The following is an 18591-nucleotide window of genomic DNA, read 5'->3' on the forward strand; positions in this document are numbered from 1 at the left end:
TACCACATCATCAGTCAGCACCACCACAGCATCACTATGCGCTACCACTGCATCACTCTGCAAAGCCACAGCAACAATCAGCATCCCCACAGCATCAGTCTGCACCACCACAGCATCTATCAGTCCTTCTTACACTTTTTAACTACAACTTCTCAGCATGCTGCACAGCAGTCACACTTCTCTACAGCACAGTTTAAAAACACTGGCAAAGTCAATAGCTCTACCTAAACACTTATAAGGCCCCCACAATGCATAGCCAATAGATCTCGCCTTTGGGACATTATTAATGTTTAGTTATCCAGCACAATATCCTTCATAAAACAACATCAAGTGTTGCATGGCTAATCACTTATAAGGTCCCAAAAGCGAGACCTATTGGCTATGCCAATGCTTGTTATTTAGCGTGCCCGGGGCGATTTTTAATCCTAATCCGACCCTGGCGCCAACCATGTTGCAATTTATTTTGATTCTTTTGTACTGTGCACAACACCTAAATAAACGAATACATTTCTTGCATGGAAAAAAATTGTTTAGGGGAACTTTGCCTGTTTCATTTGGTTTTTTAGACATTGTGCCTTGGCACCCCCCAAACTCTGAATCATAATAATTCCATAGCAGTCACGAGGAAAGACGAGATTGTGCGTTCCAAGCCTCTCGTTAGATGGCATGAGTGACTCGAGCCAGTAGAGATCTTTCGTCTGGAGAGAAGGGCACCGCGCGTTACAAGCCTCTTTGTGGACCAACAAAATCACATGGGCTGTACGTCATCAGCGCGTTGCAAGCCTCACTCTGGCTTATTCTCCAGCCAGTGGATGTTTGTTTAAAGGCAGGAGTGAACGGATGGAGGTCTGTGCTTTTTAACGCAAGACGTCGCTGATTGTGACGTCGGCGGCCTGGGCGGTTGCTATGACGAGGTTGAGGGTCTCCGGAGGAGTCGGTAAGGAGTGTTCGAGGGTCTGCTAGTTTGCGTTGCCGTGGTGCTCTCCTTTATTTTGTCACCCCGTGTTTTCGGTGCAGTACCCTAGTGTCGTGTGCCAAGTTTGGAGTGTGTCCCCACAGCTTCTTGTGTTCTGCCCAGGAATGTTTCGACAGTAAAAATTGGATTATTTGACTACAGAGTAAAATGGGTTCTGATTACAAACGAAAGTTGCGGCATCCAAGCGGAGAAATTGTGCACTTAACTGGTAAATTTGGCATATTATGATTTTAGATTGGGAACATTAGGTGGTGGCGGAAGAGAGTTCCAGGGAGCAATGGCTTTGAATTTAAGACAAGTGGCTGTTGGTAATGTGCGAAAGCGTTATCGAGGGTGACAGCAGTAAGGTTTCAGACGCAAGAAGGCATGGCACTGTGGACATGGAAGCAAGGATGAAAGGAATTGAACTAAGGGTTTGGAAGAAGTTCAAATGGGGTCTAAAGGAAGAACGCAAGTCTGCCGTACTGAGGCTATAATATAAGATAATGCCCCGGTTACTTACCGGTAATCATCATTACTCCAGGTCCTAGTCTTCCTCGTCAAGTTACTGTGGCAAGGAAGACCGACGAGGAGGTAATGCCCCGGTTATTTACTGGTAATCTTCATTTGTCCCGAGTCCGGTTTAGAGTGGTGCTTCATGCTAATGTGGAACCCAAGGTTAGTGGTGAGTCCTGTTTAATTGTTGGGATTAGTCTTGTGTGCCCAAGCAAACCATTTCATACATTCACTCGAGGTTCTTGCGATGATTACATTAATAGGAGTTGTTTGTTATCTCTAGCGAGGGTATGTTACACATCCACATAATTAGTGGGATTAATAGATGTGCTAGAGGAGGTTGGATATTGTTAGTTTACAGGGGTACAACTTTTAGAGAAGGAGATGTGATGATGTAATTGAGTTGTGGGGAGTTTGCAATTATACATTGAAATTGAGGCAAACATGCATGTTGCAGAGAAGGTTGTGCTGAAGGAGATGAGGCATGCAGAAAAGGGAATGAGAGGTCATATGCAAGGAAAAAAAGGAGAGGCAACAATCGGAAGTTTATAGTATTTATATTAGCTCCAAAAGTGGGCAAACAAATCTGTTCTCTGTTCAAGCCAGGTCAACTGATGAGCTCAAGGGTTGAAAGTGAAAAATTAGGGCTATGCGCATACATAGAGAAATATCTGGAGCATTAGGCTGCACTCAAAGGAAGCAATAAACTCTTTATCACACCAGTGTAAAACAGTATATGGACAGGACCACTTGTATTATGCAAGTCTGCGTCCGCTACATTTTGTGCTGCATTTGCCACATAATCCACCATCTGATGCATAGTTATCAGATTAAAAAGAAAATGTGTTTTGATCTCTAACGGATTAGGATTTACTAAAACGTAGCTTGATGTATTGCTGCATAGCAAAAGGCCCTTTGCAAATTTGACTGGTAAACTTTCGGTTGCTTATTGATGTAGCTGGTGTTAAATTGTACTAATGAGGTGAAACCTTTGTCTAGACAGTGTTAACGTTTTCAAAATGACAAAATAATGAACTGATAATATAACAGAATATGTGGATTTATGCAGCAAATTTGTATTTTCTTGCCACATAACTTGGTCCTTTCTTGCCGCATTATTCCAGTGGACTTGCATATGTGTAACAAATGCAAACATTGAAAATGTTGGCGCAGGTGACTGGTGATGTTCTTCCTCAGGTTTGGCTCACATAATTAATTATAAAAGCAAAGTGGGATCCACTTGGATGCGTCTGATTTGTCATAGTACAAGTACGAGTTGAAGGTAGAGTACAGCATACCCAGACAGTGTAAGGTTTTGCCTGCACTTCTGTGGCTTGAGAGTGGCGATCGAGACACGGAGGTGTGAAAAATGGTGACTGGTCTCCATTTAGAAATTCAGTAAATGTTTTGTTTGCAAGTCCCTACTGATTAGACTTCAAGAAGCATCTTTCCTTTAGTAGAAAGTAGGTGTGAGAGGTGGAAATGCAGATTCTGGCCTTCAAAGTGAACATGTCCTTTAGATGAGGCCCACCATTTGGTCTTGCATAAATATACTTTTCAGTTGGCTAGTTCAGTAACATCACAACTCTTTATGCCACTGCTGTGTGTGTTCCAGGCAAGAGACTATACTGCTGTGAAGGGCATCACCACAGAACAGGCATTAGAAAATGAGGACTGCCCACACCAGTTCTGATGCATAAGACAATGGATGCACTTGAAGTGTGAGTAAAACTAAAAATTCTATTTAAGTACAACTATGGTCGGCTATTAGTTAAATAGCAACATAGAAGGGAGTTTGATACTTCGTTCTGCAAGACCCCAATAATGCTTTGAGATATTATAATTTTCCTAGACTGAAATGAGAATTCGGAATTATCATTTTTTTTTGGGGGGGCAAACTTTTTCTAAATAAGTGACTTTGTTTACCTTGTCAATTGTTCGGATAGTAGCTAGCATAAAATCTCAAATACAGTGATTTTTTTTTTTATTGATTTTTTTTTTTTAATTACCTTTCTTAAGCAAATACATTTTCAATGATCAGAAACATGACCAGCAATTGCAGCAACCTTGCTTGACTACACGTGTGATCCTGGGAAAATCATAGCCTAGCCTGTGACTACAAGCCATAATATCCTAGTCCCAGCCTCTTCCCCAACCCCCTAACACCCCCCCCAAATAAAAATATTGTCGGCGCTCAGAAAACGCGCTAAAGCATATGATTGACACATGCATGCAAATCGTTCACCCACCCAACCTACAAAAAAGCGATTGTGTCCTTGTGTAATGTAACTGGTGCCATGTTAAGCATTCCAATAGCTTCGAGTTCAATTTGCTCTATATCAGAACTGCTAAAACACAAAACAAACTGCAAAAAAACAAGTATTGTGCAGGCTGGTAGAGCAGTAACAGGCGGTGAATGAGCGCGTTTTTTAGAAAGCCAAAGCGGGCCATGAAACCTCGCAGCTTCCTCTTTGATGTTACACGGAAAGAGGAGAATATACTATTAAAAGGAAACACTCCTATAATATAAGTAGAGCTGTAACAGGCGGTGAATGAGCGCGTTTTTTAGAAAGCCAAAGCGGGCCATGAAACCTCGCAGCTTCCTCTTTGATGTTACACGGAAAGAGGAGAATATACTATTAAAAGGAAACACTCCTATAATATAAGTAGAGCTGTAACAGGCGGTGAATGAGCGCGTTTTTTAGAAAGCCAAAGCGAGCCATGAAACCTCGCAGCTTCCTCTTTGATGTTACACGGAAAGAGGAGAATATACTATTAAAAGGAAACACTCCTATAATATAAGTAGAGCTGTAACAGGCGGTGAATGAGCGCGTTTTTTAGAAAGCCAAAGCGGGCCATGAAACCTCGCAGCTTCCTCTTTGATGTTACACGGAAAGAGGAGAATATACTATTAAAAGGAAACACTCCTATAATATAAGTAGAGCTGTAACAGGCGGTGAATGAGCGCGTTTTTTAGAAAGCCAAAGCGAGCCATGAAACCTCGCAGCTTCCTCTTTGATGTCACACGGAAAGAGGAGAATATACTATTAAAAGGAAACACTCCTATAATATAAGTAGAGCTGTAACAGGCGGTGAATGGGCGCGTTTTTTAGAAAGCCAAAGCGGGCCATGAAACCTCGCAGCTTCCTCTTTGATTTCACACGGAAAGAGGAGAATATACTATTAAAAGGAAACACTCCTATAATATAAGTAGAGCTGTAACACGCAGTGAATGAGCGCGTTTTTCTTTTTTTCTTTTTCTTTTTTTCTTTTTTTTTTTTAGAAAGCCAAAGCGGGCCATGAAACCCAAGTATTGGGCAGGCTGGTGGCCTGAGAAGCGTCCGTGAAGCAGGGGGCGGGGCAGCGGAACACTTTGAAGTAGCTCACGGCCTGGCGGCCGTGAAAGTGAAAGCAATTAGGGGGGAGGAGAAGTGAGGCCAGCGCGGACTGCGCACGCTGGGGAAGCCTGTGGGAGGGAGGCTGATGGTTTTGATGTGGGGAGATGCGCGTGCTTGTGTCCACGTGACCCACCTGAACTGTCTTCAATCCGCTCGATGGTTTGAGAACCTATTTTGCGCACTAAAATTCTCCCCTATCCATTCCTGCGGAATGGGATAGGCTCGACCTAAAAAAAAACCTTGTCGGCGCTCAGAAAACACGCTAAAAGCATATAATTGACACATGCATGCAAATCGTTCACCCACCCAACCTAAATATTTCAATAAAAGAACAAACATACCTTTCTAATAGCATTTGAGGAAGTGCTGCAGAAGAGTCTGAAGCAGCCTGAGCCGCGCTTCATTAACACTGGAACTAAAAGCAGAAAAAAGTAAAATGTTATGAGCAAGTCATTTCCCCGAAAAATCAGAGCATTAAGAGTAAGCGAGATAGAAAATAAATAAAACCATTAAACTCACCTGGTGCTGAGCGGGCTCTCCTACATGTCCTAGGTGCTCAGGCTCCATGCAGCCCTCTCTCCTCCCCTCTGAGCGTACGGCTGCCCTTTCTGCTGTACTGGAGCCCACTGTAATGCTACTCACGAGTATTCGGTAGTTGGCACAAGGGCACTGCACACACAGCTTGACACCTGCCTGCTTGCCCAGGAACCTCTTCATCTAATGCCTTAGGCAAAGTACCTAGGGGCTATATGCGAAGGGCCACTACATTGGGGTCTTAGATAACATACAGAGAACTGCATAGGTTAAGGTTTTAAGGGGCACTCCACTTGAGACACTGAATGGAATGGGGGCAGTGAACTAGAATAGGGGGACCTGCTTAATAGGGCACATTTAACTGGTGTCACATTTGCAACACAGGACAAAGTTTATGGTACTGCAGTGTGTGCACAGCAATGACAGCACATGCACTGGGGACACACACGTCCACTGTGAAAGGAGGTGGCTGTCAGTGGCACAGCAACATTGACCAAGACATTAACTTCCACACTGGGCCACTGCAACAGTCCCCCATAACCTAGTTAATTACTTCACAAATAACAGGAGACATAGGTTATGAATTGGATTGTAGGCCGCAGTTGTTTTAGCATGCATTATTAGCACGTGCCCTTTTTGAAATGAAAACACAAATCCTTTACATAGGGTCATAAATCATGCCCTATCATAAATCAATCGCTGGTTAATCTTAAATCTTATAACTCATTTCGATCAACATTATTCATAGGCCATAAATCAGACATGTCAACTTGGGATGTAAATGGAGTTCTTTGTGCTGGTTTTTCTCTGTCCGCGAGGGGGCTAATTTCTCAACTGCTGTTAGGCTCAACTCGCTACCGTGGCTGTCCATTTGTACCCTGCCGTCCGGTGGGCCTTGGCTGTGAGTGCCATGCTCCGTGTACTACCCACCCACCCCCGTTAGCAGATTTACGCTGCCTTAGGGTAACCTTAATCCGCCACCCCGCTCTGTCGGGGTGTGACCTTTATGAGCACTTGCTCCTTGTCTTACCACCTTTCCCGGCTGCCTCCTTATGCTGTACCACAACATTGTCTTTTATCTTGGGTGTCGTTATTAGTAGCGCGCTGTCCCGCTCTTCAACAGTGGGCGCTCCTTGGGGGCGGCGCTGTTAACAACCCCGTCTTCCATTCTCACTGTTGTCTCCCGCTCCGAGGGCCATTTGAAGGATACCCCCGGCACCGAATTGGGCCATGGAGTATCGCATCCTTTTTGCCTACTTTGACACTCTACCTTGGTTAGCCCCATTCCTGTGTGGGGAGGGGTCCTTCCTTCACCGTAGCTGCATTTCGCTGTGAAAACTGCTTTTTGTTTCCCTCAGAACCCAGGTGTCCATTAAGGCGCCGGCTCTTTATGCCCTTTTTGAGCGTGTCCCCTGCCATAACTCCTGCACTTGGCCCACAATCCACCATAACATAGTTACATACGTTACAAATACATGAGGTTTAGGTTATGGAACTAAAAAGCAGAGAAAAGTAAATTTTTTCGAGCTAAGCCATTTTCCTGAAAAGTTCAGAGCATTAAGAGTGAGCAAGACAGAAAATAATTAAAACCGTAAATTTCACCTTGGGCAGAGCGGTCTCTCCTAGGAGCTCAGACTCCATGCAGCCGACTCTCCGAGTGCTATTGGTGCAACCCTGCTGCACCTGAGCCCACAGTATTGCTACACTCATGTGTATTCGGTAGATGGCGCAAGGACACTGCGCACACGGCTCGGCACATGCCTACTTGCCTAGGCCCCTCTTCATAAAAAAAATTGAACTAGGATTGGGAAAGCTGCTTAGTAGAGACTCCACTGGTAGCATGTTTGCAACACAGCGCAAAGTTTACGGCACTACAGTGTACACTGGAATTACAGCCCATGCACTGGGTGCATACAAGTCCACTGTGAAAGGTGGTGCCTGTGAGTGGCACAGCAACCTTGATGAAGGCATGAAAGTGCATAGTTGCATTGAACTGTAGTGGGGACACAGGCCCCACACTGTTTGGTAGGGGCAATTGTGGTGTAGTATACTGGGGTTAGACATTTTACAGTTGAATGTTATGTTAATTAAATTTATATAAGGTGCAACAGCTAGCCAAAAGGGTTTCCCGGCGCCCGCCAGAGAGGAACCGAGAGGTCAGAAGTTACTGATTGAACAACCAGGTTTTTAGTGACTTGCGAAAATGCACTTAAGAAGTTTCCTTGCGGAGAGCCAAAGGCAGTGTATTCCACAAGGAAGGGCCTAGGTAAGCAAAGGAGCAACCTCCCATATGGGACAATCTAATCCTAGGCACCTCAAATTTAGCCTAGGTGGAGGAACGAAGAGTGCGTGATGGCAAATGGGGATGAACAAGATTTTGAAGATACTGCGACCCTAAGCCAATAGAGGTCTCTCAGAGAGCCTGAGATGGATGCAGCTCCAGGAACCTGGCTGAGCAGACAAGCAGCGGAGTTCTGCACCAGTTGTAGTTTGCGCGTCACATCTTTATTGGCCCCCAGATACTGGATGTTGCTGTAATCCAGTCTAGATGTAATAAGAACTTGGACAACGGTCCTCTGGGTGGAGCTGGGCCGCATCCAGACAATTTTCTTAAGCCATTTCATTATGGTGAAACATATTGCAGCCATCATGACGGCTTGTTGACGCTTAGATAGTGAGTCGTCAATAAGAAAGCCAAGATTACGAACACGATGGGAGGGTTGAGGCAAAACACCCATTTCTGCGGGCCAATAGTGGGGGCCTTTATAACTTTATGGGCACTGTACATTATGTTCAGAGTCCATGCATAGACCGATTCATCAGGGCACATAGTGTCTGGAACTGCACTAGGGTATAGGCTTTGCATAGGGACCGTTGTGGGGGGATTATTGACGTTCAGAAGAATTGCAAGATGGGAAATCCCTAGGGGTTCAGAAGCAGTGACCTGGGAAAGAGACTGCTGAGGCACTGTAAAGGTAACACAAGTGTAGTGGGTGGCACAGCACTGGGGTGCATATGTCACAGTGGACACCAAGAAGGCCGGCAGAAGGGTCACTGCACCTATGTGACTGTGTGGACACTGGAGGTAGGTGGAGAGGCTACTTCTGGCACTACACTGAAAAACAGGGCACACTGGGTAGTGTGTGTACATTTCACAAGGGTTACAAATGAATGGTATAGTGTGCTCGAACACTGAGTAAGGGGTACAGAGGCACGGAACTGTTGTAACTGTACCCGAAGCTAATCGGCCGTGCACAGATAGCACTCTGAACAATGCCTGCCAGTAGTGTGGTGTGGGCAATACATAGCTGTGTTGGACCGTTTTTATGCACAAATTGAAAATCTCATAACATTTTCCCCCTGCAGTGCGGGAGATTGTGTCTGTGTATGTGTGTTTTTAAACTAATTCTATTCCTTTGTTTCCACTGTAGGATTAAAGGATCGGCCCTGGTCTGAAATCCCTTTGCATCTGGCTCAAGTAGTCATGTTCTTCTGAGGATAATCAAGACCACTTTGCATCACTTCAGGCTGTCTTGCCCGTCACCTCCTATTCGCTCACTAGCATACAAGACCGTTCCTAGGGCTCTTACTATCTTTACTCTCGCACAGACTGCTGAAGTAGACAAATGGAAGAAAAGGAACGGTGTGGCGTGACTTGTCGATAGCCAAGTAGACTAGCCATACCTACGACATTAAAGCACTCTCCTTTGCGAGTCGATAATTAAACTTGAAGGGCATTGTGGACATCAATATAAGACAAAGTATGGGCTTTCACCCCTGAGTTCACGAGGCCCTACAGTGTTTTGGAGGGCAGTACTGAGTATCTGTTGTCTTTTTAAGAGTTCCATTTCTGAGAGACCCCGACTCAAAAAATGAGTTGTGTGCCATGGAAAGGTGATAAGTTAAAGTTGGAATCTGGGGCTCAGTCGCCGCCCATCCAGATTTACCACGAGAAGCAACGCCGGGAGCTGTGTGCCCTCCATGCACTCAATAACGTCTTCCAGGATGGTAGCGCCTTCACACGTGAAACGCTACAGGACATTTTTCAGCGGTAAGTGCGCCTGCCGCCCTGTTCTGGGGCCTGCTGAAAAGGATGTGTTTGAATAGATGTAAACTTAGTTACTTAATCTGCGTGTGCATAAAGCTTATTTTAAAATATTGTGACATATCAAAAAACCATCATTGACGACTACTATTAGTGGGTTTCACTATTAGATTCTGACCAACAAAAAAATACTTGAAAAATATATGGAATCAATTCTTGCTTATCGAAGTAAAATGAACTCTGTCAATGTGTAGGAATACTGTAGAAAAACAAAGCATTGGAATAAAAAGTGCCATCAGAGTGTTCTGAAAGTTGTTGCTGCTGAGTAGAAGGCTTGCTTCATTGTACTTTTCGTTATTTGGGGGGGGGGAGGGCGAGGACGGTGGTCGACTAAGACTAGCTTACTTTGCTTTTGGTGACTTGCTATTTGGAGTTTTTCATTTGGTCATGATATCCTTGATAGGTGTCTTTCTATATATAAAGTATGAGGTCTTGACGTTTATTCTGGCTAGGGTAGTAGCAGTAGAGATGCTTTTGTTGTTGATGAATCATGTGTTTAAGTGAATTGTAGCCTTCAGAGAGACCAGTGATGTGTTTGGTAAGCCAGACAGGATGGCTGTTCTGTCATTAGAACCATGTCTGGCGGGTGTGGTTCCTTAGGAGCTATACCCTCAAAAGACCCACCTTCCAGCTGCTCTGACTCTGCAGTCTAGTTTTCCAGAGTTTGAATGGTGAGACGAAGGGGTGGGATGTTTGGCAGGGTACTGCTGGGAAGGGGACGTGAAAGGAGGCAAACTTTGTTGGAGTTTAGAAGTGTTTTTTTTATTTAAAATTAAGCAGAAAATACAGATTTAGACATAACAATGTAATACATTTAATTACTAAAATATAATATTGTGAGAAAGTGGCTCTATATGTACTTGACCAAAGTATGGTACAGTGTGTATAGAGTCCACAATCCCCAGAGGTATAACAGAGGTTAAAGCCAGGTCTGACCTTACTCTCTAAAGTGGTAGCTTGGTCGAGCAGTAAGGCAGTACCAGAGGACAGTGTAAAGCATTTGTTGCACACTCAGTCAGCAAAAGGTTTCACACACTCAAGAACTGAACTCTAGGCCAATTGTTTTTATATCCAAAGATATAGTTGTTTTATTTTTAGAACCAACAGCTATCAAAATATACTTTTCTCAATATGCGTACTCTCATGTAATTACTTTGCAAAGAAGCAATAAACTTTGTAAAACCAATAGGTACAATGGTTGCAGTAGGCAACACAATTCTAAACACAATTTAACATTGAGCTCAATGGGTTTTTCTACATAAATGCAGTTGACTACTTTATAGATTACTTTTGTAACTTCATAACTGGACCCTAGATTCAGTCCTGGGGTCTAAGCTGAAAACAGTTTAGTAAAAACGTTTTAGTTATTGCAAGGATTTCTAAAGGATATAAAGGTATTTTAAAAGTTGACACTTGGAAACATTTTCATGCAAAACCAGCAATGTTATCCAATGGAAGGAAATTCAGAGCACAGGTAAAGTAGGTTCTCGTTACTTTTGTAATCCAGTACTGGACTACTAGGTTCAGCACTGGGGTCTCTACCTAAGACAGGTAAGTAATTACGTTTTAGTAGTTGGTACGATTTTTTTAAGGAAAATTTGTAACTTTCAAAAGTAGACAGAAGAAATTTCACAGAAAAACAGTCAATGGTTGCCTATGGCAGAAATTTAGATTACTAGCAAACACGGTTGTGATTACTTTTGTGGTTCAGTACTGGGCTACAAGGTACAGTACTGGCTTCTCTCCTGATCCCAGGTGAGTAATTCGAAATTCATTATTCGGCTGATTTTAGATGAATATTTTAAAGTTTCAAAACTTCTCACTTAAAAGAAATTTCGAGTTTCTCCTATGGCAGGAAAGTGAGTAATCCGTTTTCAGGTGAGTACTCGACTGGTGAAGTTAAGGTTCCGGGCATAGACTCTGGGGTCCCCCAGGGTCAGGTAGGTACAGTTGGTACACCCTCAGCAGCACAGGGGCGGCCGGGTGCAGAGGTAGTTGGGCCCAATGTTATCCAATGAGAGGCAGGGGGCCTTCGGTTGGTGGTTGCTGGCTAGCAGGCCACGCGGCTGTGGGAGCTGGGCTCCTGGTCACTTGCACAGGGCAAATGGGGAAGTAGGATAGGACAAAGGTTGCACTCCCAGGGGCACTCGGGCGGCGGGGTGCAGAGTGCTTTTGAGCCGCCGGGCGCTCAATGTTATTCAATGAGGATCTTGAAAAGGGAACAAAGGCTGCAGGCTTGGTGACGGTGGATCTTCTGGAGCGACCAACACTTCGAGGGGTAAGTTGGGATCTTGGAGGATAGGTCGGCACCCAGGAGTTTGGCACAGGGGACCGTGGGGCGCCGGGTGCAGGGATGTCTTTTGAGGCCGGGAAATCTTACCCCTGCTGGTCGCAGTCCGAGGGGTCCTTTGTCTTGAGGCTGCAGGTGTCGTCGGAGTCATCGAGGAGGGTCCTTGGGCACTGGATTCCAGGTCAGAATCGCCCGGGGGGGACGTCCTCAGGGTCTTGATTTACTCCAGCACAGGCCAGGCTTGGCGGGTGCAGAGTGTGCAGGGTTCGCGGTTCCGGGCTGATGCCAGGGCTTGTTACTTGCTTTAACAGTACCACTGCTCGTCGGAGACCCAGGTAGTCAGTCACAAGGCAGTCAGGTACTCAGGGTTTTTGAGGTTGCTGACCACTGGAGATGCCGGGGTTTAACAGGAGCAGGTTCGAGGGTCGACAGGCCGGTAGGGCTGGGGCCAAATCAGTTGGTGTCTTCTTTTTAGCAGCTACATGGCAAGTCTTCATGTTCCTTTATCTTCTTTCTTGTTTCGTGATCTGGATCTGTAGAAAAAGGTTCAGGATGCCCCTAAATACTAAATTTAGGGGCGTTGCAGGTAGGGCAAGGGCAGGGACCAATGGGTCCCTGTCCTGGGGTGGGTACACCTCCTAGCCTGCTCCTCTCCTGTGGGAGGGGGGGCAGGAGCCTAGCTGTGATTGGGCAGGTCTCCCCATCTTCAAGATGTCTGGAGCCCGGGGTCGTGCATCGCCTCTCCCACCTGAGGGGTGGAGTTGGCACAGGCTGGCACACCCCCCTTTCTGACGTAGTTTTTCCCGCCAGTCTTCCAGTCGGAGTGTGGGTCAGAACTGGTGGGGGCCAGTTGCTGAGTACAGCAAGTGGTCTGGAGAAGCTCACAAAGGAGGAATGCCTTTGAAGCTTCCCCTGCCCATCGTGGGGAGGAGGCTTGGCACCTCGTCCCAGGATGTGCATTGTTGCAGGCCCAGGAGAGCGGGAGCTCTCCACCCAGGGGGTCTAGCAACATGTCTGCTGTGTGGCAGCCTCTCAGACAAGACGTGGATTGTAGGTTAGGTTTCAGGGGCATCTCTAAGATGCCCTCTGTAGTGCATTTTACAATAAACCCCACGCTGGCATCAGTGTGGGTTTAATGTGCTGAGAAGTTTGATATCAAACTTGTCAGTGTAGCCATTATGGTGCTGTGGAGTTTGTAATGACTACCTCCCAGCACCATATACTCTTAATGGCATCACTGCACTTACAGTGCCCAGGAATGGCCCTGGGTACTGTAGGGGCACAGGGCTCAGGCCCCTGTGCCCACACCACTGGCATAGGGCACCCAGCCAGTGGCTGATGTATGCCAGGTCAGTGGGTTTGTGGGCAGGGCCCACAGGGATGTGTGCCATGTCGACTCTTTGCTTAGTTCTTCACCTAGACACTCAGCCGGCACATGCAGTGTGTGGGTGTCAAGGTACAGGGCCCCTAAGGGTGGCACAATAAGTGCTGCAGCCCTTAGGGGTCTTCTCTGGTCACAATGCCCTGGGTACCTAGGGTACCATTTACTAGGGGCTGACATGTGGCCAGAGATGCCAGTTGGGTTTAGGCTTTAGTATAGTTTTTAGGGCAGGAACACAGGCCCTGGGTACCTGATTGGCAGGGACCCAGGGCACACCAAGGAAAAGTGCATCAGGTATCAGGAAAAAAGTGAGGGGGGGGGTACTGCAACAGGAACTCACTTTCTCACAAATATAAATTAACATGCACAACCTTTTAACCTATCTTCCAATTCCCATTAAAACCCATAAAATATTTATTAATACTAAAGTACAAAAAAAAAACCTGCAGCCTGGTATAATTTACCAATAGTGCTAATCACTGTTAACTGACTGACGTAACATCATGACCCTGTGCCTTACGAATATCCAACCTGCAGCCTCCTCGGGGAACTTCGCTAAAGTTCAAATGTCATCTAAAGTGCTTAAATTATGCACCCCAAAATACAGCAGCAACCTTATTCGTTACCCTGCTGCTAATAAAGTGGCAATACTAATGCTTGCCTGAACTTGACCCACCTGAATAATTTCATACACTTGTGCCAGATGGAGTTCACACCCATAGTCTCCCAGGTGTCCGTGTGTGAAAGCTTTCCAGCTTTCTCATTCTGAGGAAAGTGTTGCATATTTTCTTATAAAATGTCGTTTTATTGATTCAAATATGGTACCAGAGCTCTTTTTCACTATCTTGTGAACTGACAAATTGGGTGCACTTGTCTGTTAATGAGAGACAGCAATTGAGCACAGTTGTGGAGGTATATGTATTTAAGCTTGAGAGATGCAAAGCATTCAGCTTTCAAGTATACTCTGCCAGACTCTGCTGGCACAATCTACTTATACCATTTGAACATCATGGACCTAGATTGGAATAGCGGAGTCAGACCTGCAAGCGCATAATAGATTGTGCAAGTTACGCTGAAGTAAAATATTGACAGGAAAGCTCTCAAAGCATGAAAACCTTCTCAGTGCTGAGGACAGGTGTGGTTTCAACATTTGCCGTTTGTCATAGCTACCTCTTATCTAACTAATCCTTCAGTTTTTGAAAACTAGGAGAAGCTAACCAGAATAAACAGTTTATGAACTTTTACCCTCCTCAGCCTAACTGCAAAAGCCAGGGTTTGTATAGCTGTAATAATAATAAAATCATGTTTAAAACTACAACATGAAGGACAGTTGTTCAATACCTCATTTATGCATCCACAATCTCTAACCTATTATCCCTTTCAGCAAGCGTATGACCATCAGGAGATTTCCAATGTTTGGTAATAATCGAATGGGCAACCGCCATTGCGATAAAGATAAAATGTGCATCTTCTTTCCCATGCCCGGAGTATGCAGCAATGCCACAGACTGCCAAAAGAGGCGATGGTTCAACCTGCTGGACTACTTCACCTAAAATCTGAACAAATATCTAAGTCAAGTAATCTTTCAAAACCACACATGACCAAAAAACATATTCCCAGTACCCTCCTTGGTCACACCTGTGGCATTTCCCACTGACCACCTGGAACATTTTGAGTCTTATAGGGGTATAATGCAGCATCCAGCCGTTGTAAAACACTATTCTGTGAAATTGGCTCCTTTCAGCAGAGTAAACCCACAACTATTCCACCTTTCCCTGTCCATTTCAACACCCATGCAGCAATTCCATTTAGCACAAACCCCTCTAAGTTGAGTAGGGTTACGGTAAAGGTTCTTACATCATAAACTAAGAAACTCTCCAGCCTTACTTGATGCAGACAGTTTCCTCACTAAGGTTTCTGATGCATTCATATCTGCCAAAGATAAAGATTTAAAAGCTGAAACAAATTGATTGATTGTACTAAAACCTATAAAATGCACCATGCCAAAGGGCCGGCAGGGGAATTTCTTCAAGAGACCCAATTCTAGTGCCTCAAATAAAATTCCCTACCTTGCTAATCTGGATAGCCCACCAACGATTAATGGCATCCCCTGAAAAACAAGAAGATACATGTTTGCAATAGGTCAGATGTGTTTCAGCATGGATTATAGGGATTTTATACCTCATAAATAGTTGATCCTGAGCAGAACAGACCAAAGCACCAAATAAGGTCTTATAACTCCCCTTTTTCGGGTACTTTGGGTTCGTTAATGGCCTCGGGGAGACTGCTGAACCAATAATTCTTCAACCTGTATAGTATAACAGAATCGTCTAATGTAGACGATTGCTATGCAAATCTAATCTGTACTACAAAGGAAGCCCAATAATACTGCTTAAAATTGGGAAAAGCAAGATCACCTGCAGATTTAGAGAGTTGTAAGATTCTCATATTAGCACAAGGGGTCTTATTCCCAGTCAGTAAAATACTAGAATCACTTTAGCATTCTCTAGATTCCAGTCCATAGAAATTGTCTTCCACGAGCACCCGTAGACAATAATATTTTTTTCAAATCGTGTATTTTCAGTGATCTGACCACCGAAGGCCCTGATTTTATATTTAAAAACTGAACTTTGGACTATACCATGTCCAGTTGAAAGGCAATATTTCTCTCCATGGGTTCCCATACCTGGTGTGTCACACAGTTTGGTGCTTACTCCCCACCCTCCCTGCCATGTTAAAGAACAGTACATGTTTCAGCACCCAGTCTAATGTGCTGCATAGCTAAATACATATACGGTCCCAAAGGCAAGACTGATTGCATTGCAAATGCTTATTTAAAAGGGTAAGGAATACATCCCCCAGCTAGGATCGAATTAAATAGAGCCGTCAAAGTGGCTACTAACAAGGAACTAAAAGGTTTACGGTTTATCAAATTCTGCCCCAAAGCATCTTCACCTGGAGTTTTAAATGCAGAGAGGTGCTTTATCTCCATTAGTCGGATAGGCCAACCAGATCTCTGTCTCTCCCCCTAGCTCTGGTAGTTGCACTTCCTGCAGAAATTGGTCTACAGAGGCCAACCCCAAGCTCAATGCTTCACTTTTCTAAAGGGAGGAATAATACTGTACAGAAAATGTCGCCTATCTCCTGGCACTCATTAACTGCCAATCTCATGGCAGGATCCTTAATCCCAACAATTAAGTTACAGTAACATTTTTCTTTTGCCGGCCATGCCAAAGAGCTCCACCCTTTCTCCCCCCCCTCCTTTCTCATACATTTGATTATAAAAGGTACAACTACTTAAATTCTCATTAAAAAAATCCCTTAAAGCCTTTTTTTTTCTGCTATGCCCAGAACGACTGATATGATTTGTTCTTCTAGTGTTTTGTTATATGCTGTATCTGCAGCTAGTTGTAAGTTTCCCTGTCCCTCTCTCTCCTCCCATTTTTGTCTTTCTTTTTCTTATTCGCAAATAAAGAGATCGCATAGTTGACTTAAAGGCTTCCCATACAACTGCTATATCAGTAGAATCTTCATTAGTTTATAAAACATTCTATTTCTGTAGACCGTGATTGGAAGAAATCATTTTGACTGCTATATCAGTAGAATCTTCATTAGTTTATAAAACATTCTATTTCTGTAGACAGTGATTGGAAGGAATCATTTTGGTTTAACAAGACTCTATCCATGCACCATCTCTTTTCTGTGTTCTGGCCACTCCTCAAACATTTCAAGCTCACCACAGAGTGGAACAAAAAATAAATAAATACAAATAAAATTACTGGAAGCCTAGGATTGCAGCCTAAGCATTTTTTGATAATTTGAACCACAAAACAATGTACTGAAATACTAGGGTACAATGTACTGAAACAAACATTCATCAATGTATTGAAACAAGCATTCATCAAACAAATGCATAAATAGTTTAATTAATTTAAGAAAACAATCTTTAAAAAAACCTACATTTTAATGCTATGGTTAGAGCTTTTAAAAATTCAATTGAGACCACTGTGTCCGTACTGTAATCTTTTGATGCACTGCTCCTACAGTCAGTCTGAGGATACAAACTTAATTGTTAACCTCCAATTTCAAATTACTTTACATGTACAAAACGTTTTACATTTTTCATATTTTTATTGATTTTTTTAAAACCTATTTTATTAAGTTTTCAGGAAATGCTCAAACAATACATATATATGGTTTTGCCTCGCCCCTCCTTGTCTGTTGCCGTCCATCCATTTGTTCCACATACATAGTGAGGCCTTTCTGATAGTGAGAAGTATATCCCATTGGACCTAAGACACAGTTCTACAGGGCTAAATTGTGTTGCTCTTTGCCTATGCAGGCACTGTCAGCCTCTATGGTTCAAGGCAGGTAACAACGAACAAAGTCGCCCCCCCCCCCCTCTTCAATTCTACCTCCCCCTCCCATCAGACATGTCGCTTCCCTAACAGCGCGTGTAATACTCATAATGTGTTCTGCACACTCTATCCTAGTCCTATGTCAGTAGCCCACAGCTCCACTGTAAGGACACTTCCACGATCTCAACTCACTATCTGTTGCTGCGGTCTCGTATAATAACGAGGGCACTCATAGCCGGCGAGGTCAGTCGTCATCTTCAGCCGGGTTCTTGAGCAGATCTACCATCACCACCCAGGCTCTCGCCAAGTCCCACAATTTGTCGTTGTCAGTCCTCCGAGCTAATTGGAGCCGGAGTGCCCCCTCGCAGTCCGCTCACTTAGTAAAGTCGCGTAGCCAGCGCGCATCGCTAGGGGCCGTGACCGCCTTCCAATGGCTAGTGATTTCACGCTTGGCTAGAACTAACCCCAGTTCGAGGAACTTACTGCTGGTTTTGTTGCGGGAAGTGTGGGGAAACCAGTGTAACAGACACACCCCTGGAGTATTCTGCAGGTCCCTCTCTGTCACCTCTGTCAATTTGGCCAGTACCTCTCCCCAGAATTCCCGAAGCAGCGGACAATCCCAGAACATGTGCATAAATACCGCACCTTCCAGTCTGCAACGTGGGCAGGTAGCGTGGGAGCCAAAGAACTCATTAATTTTGTGAGGCGTAAAATACGCCCGATGAAATAATTTCATATTTTTATTGAAATATAATTTATTAATCTGTCAATATTTAATTTTCTAAGCAGTCGCAGATGGGCCTTTTCCACTATACAGGAATGTCCGTTTCTGACGGTCCCAAACACATACATGAAATCTATTGCTAAGGTTGTAGATTTCAGCTTTTTATGAAATTAAGCTAAACAAGGGTGAATGTGATTTTCTGGAACTAAAACCTGAACTAAACCCTGATAAAACAGAGCTGGTTTTGACAGGTGGTTGCTCCAGTCCCTGGTCCCCCCTCTTCTGGCCCCCTTCCACCCCCCTCTTCCTCTGTTAAAACCCTCGGTATCA

General features: G+C 44.4%; 1 protein-coding gene across 3 annotated transcripts in view; it reads left to right on the top strand.

The window, feature by feature from the left end:
- Positions 1–759: 759 nt before the first annotated feature.
- The window catches only part of JOSD1 (Josephin domain containing 1), a 219524-nt gene continuing 201692 nt past the window's right edge, over positions 760–18591 (top strand). For 2 of the 3 annotated variants that reach the window (XM_078683587.1, XM_078683578.1), the window contains exons 1-3: positions 760–937; positions 3087–3192; positions 8835–9454. In XM_078683587.1, coding sequence (XP_078539713.1) covers positions 9276–9454 — 179 coding nt within the window. In that variant the 5' untranslated portion in view covers positions 760–937; positions 3087–3192; positions 8835–9275. The remainder of the gene's footprint in view (positions 938–3086; positions 3193–8834; positions 9455–18591) is intronic. The other variant, XM_078683582.1, reaches the window with a different exon arrangement.

The sequence above is a fragment of the Lissotriton helveticus genome, chromosome 1_1 (genome assembly GCF_964261635.1).
Source record: "Lissotriton helveticus chromosome 1_1, aLisHel1.1, whole genome shotgun sequence".
NCBI classification, from domain to species: domain Eukaryota; kingdom Metazoa; phylum Chordata; class Amphibia; order Caudata; family Salamandridae; genus Lissotriton; species Lissotriton helveticus.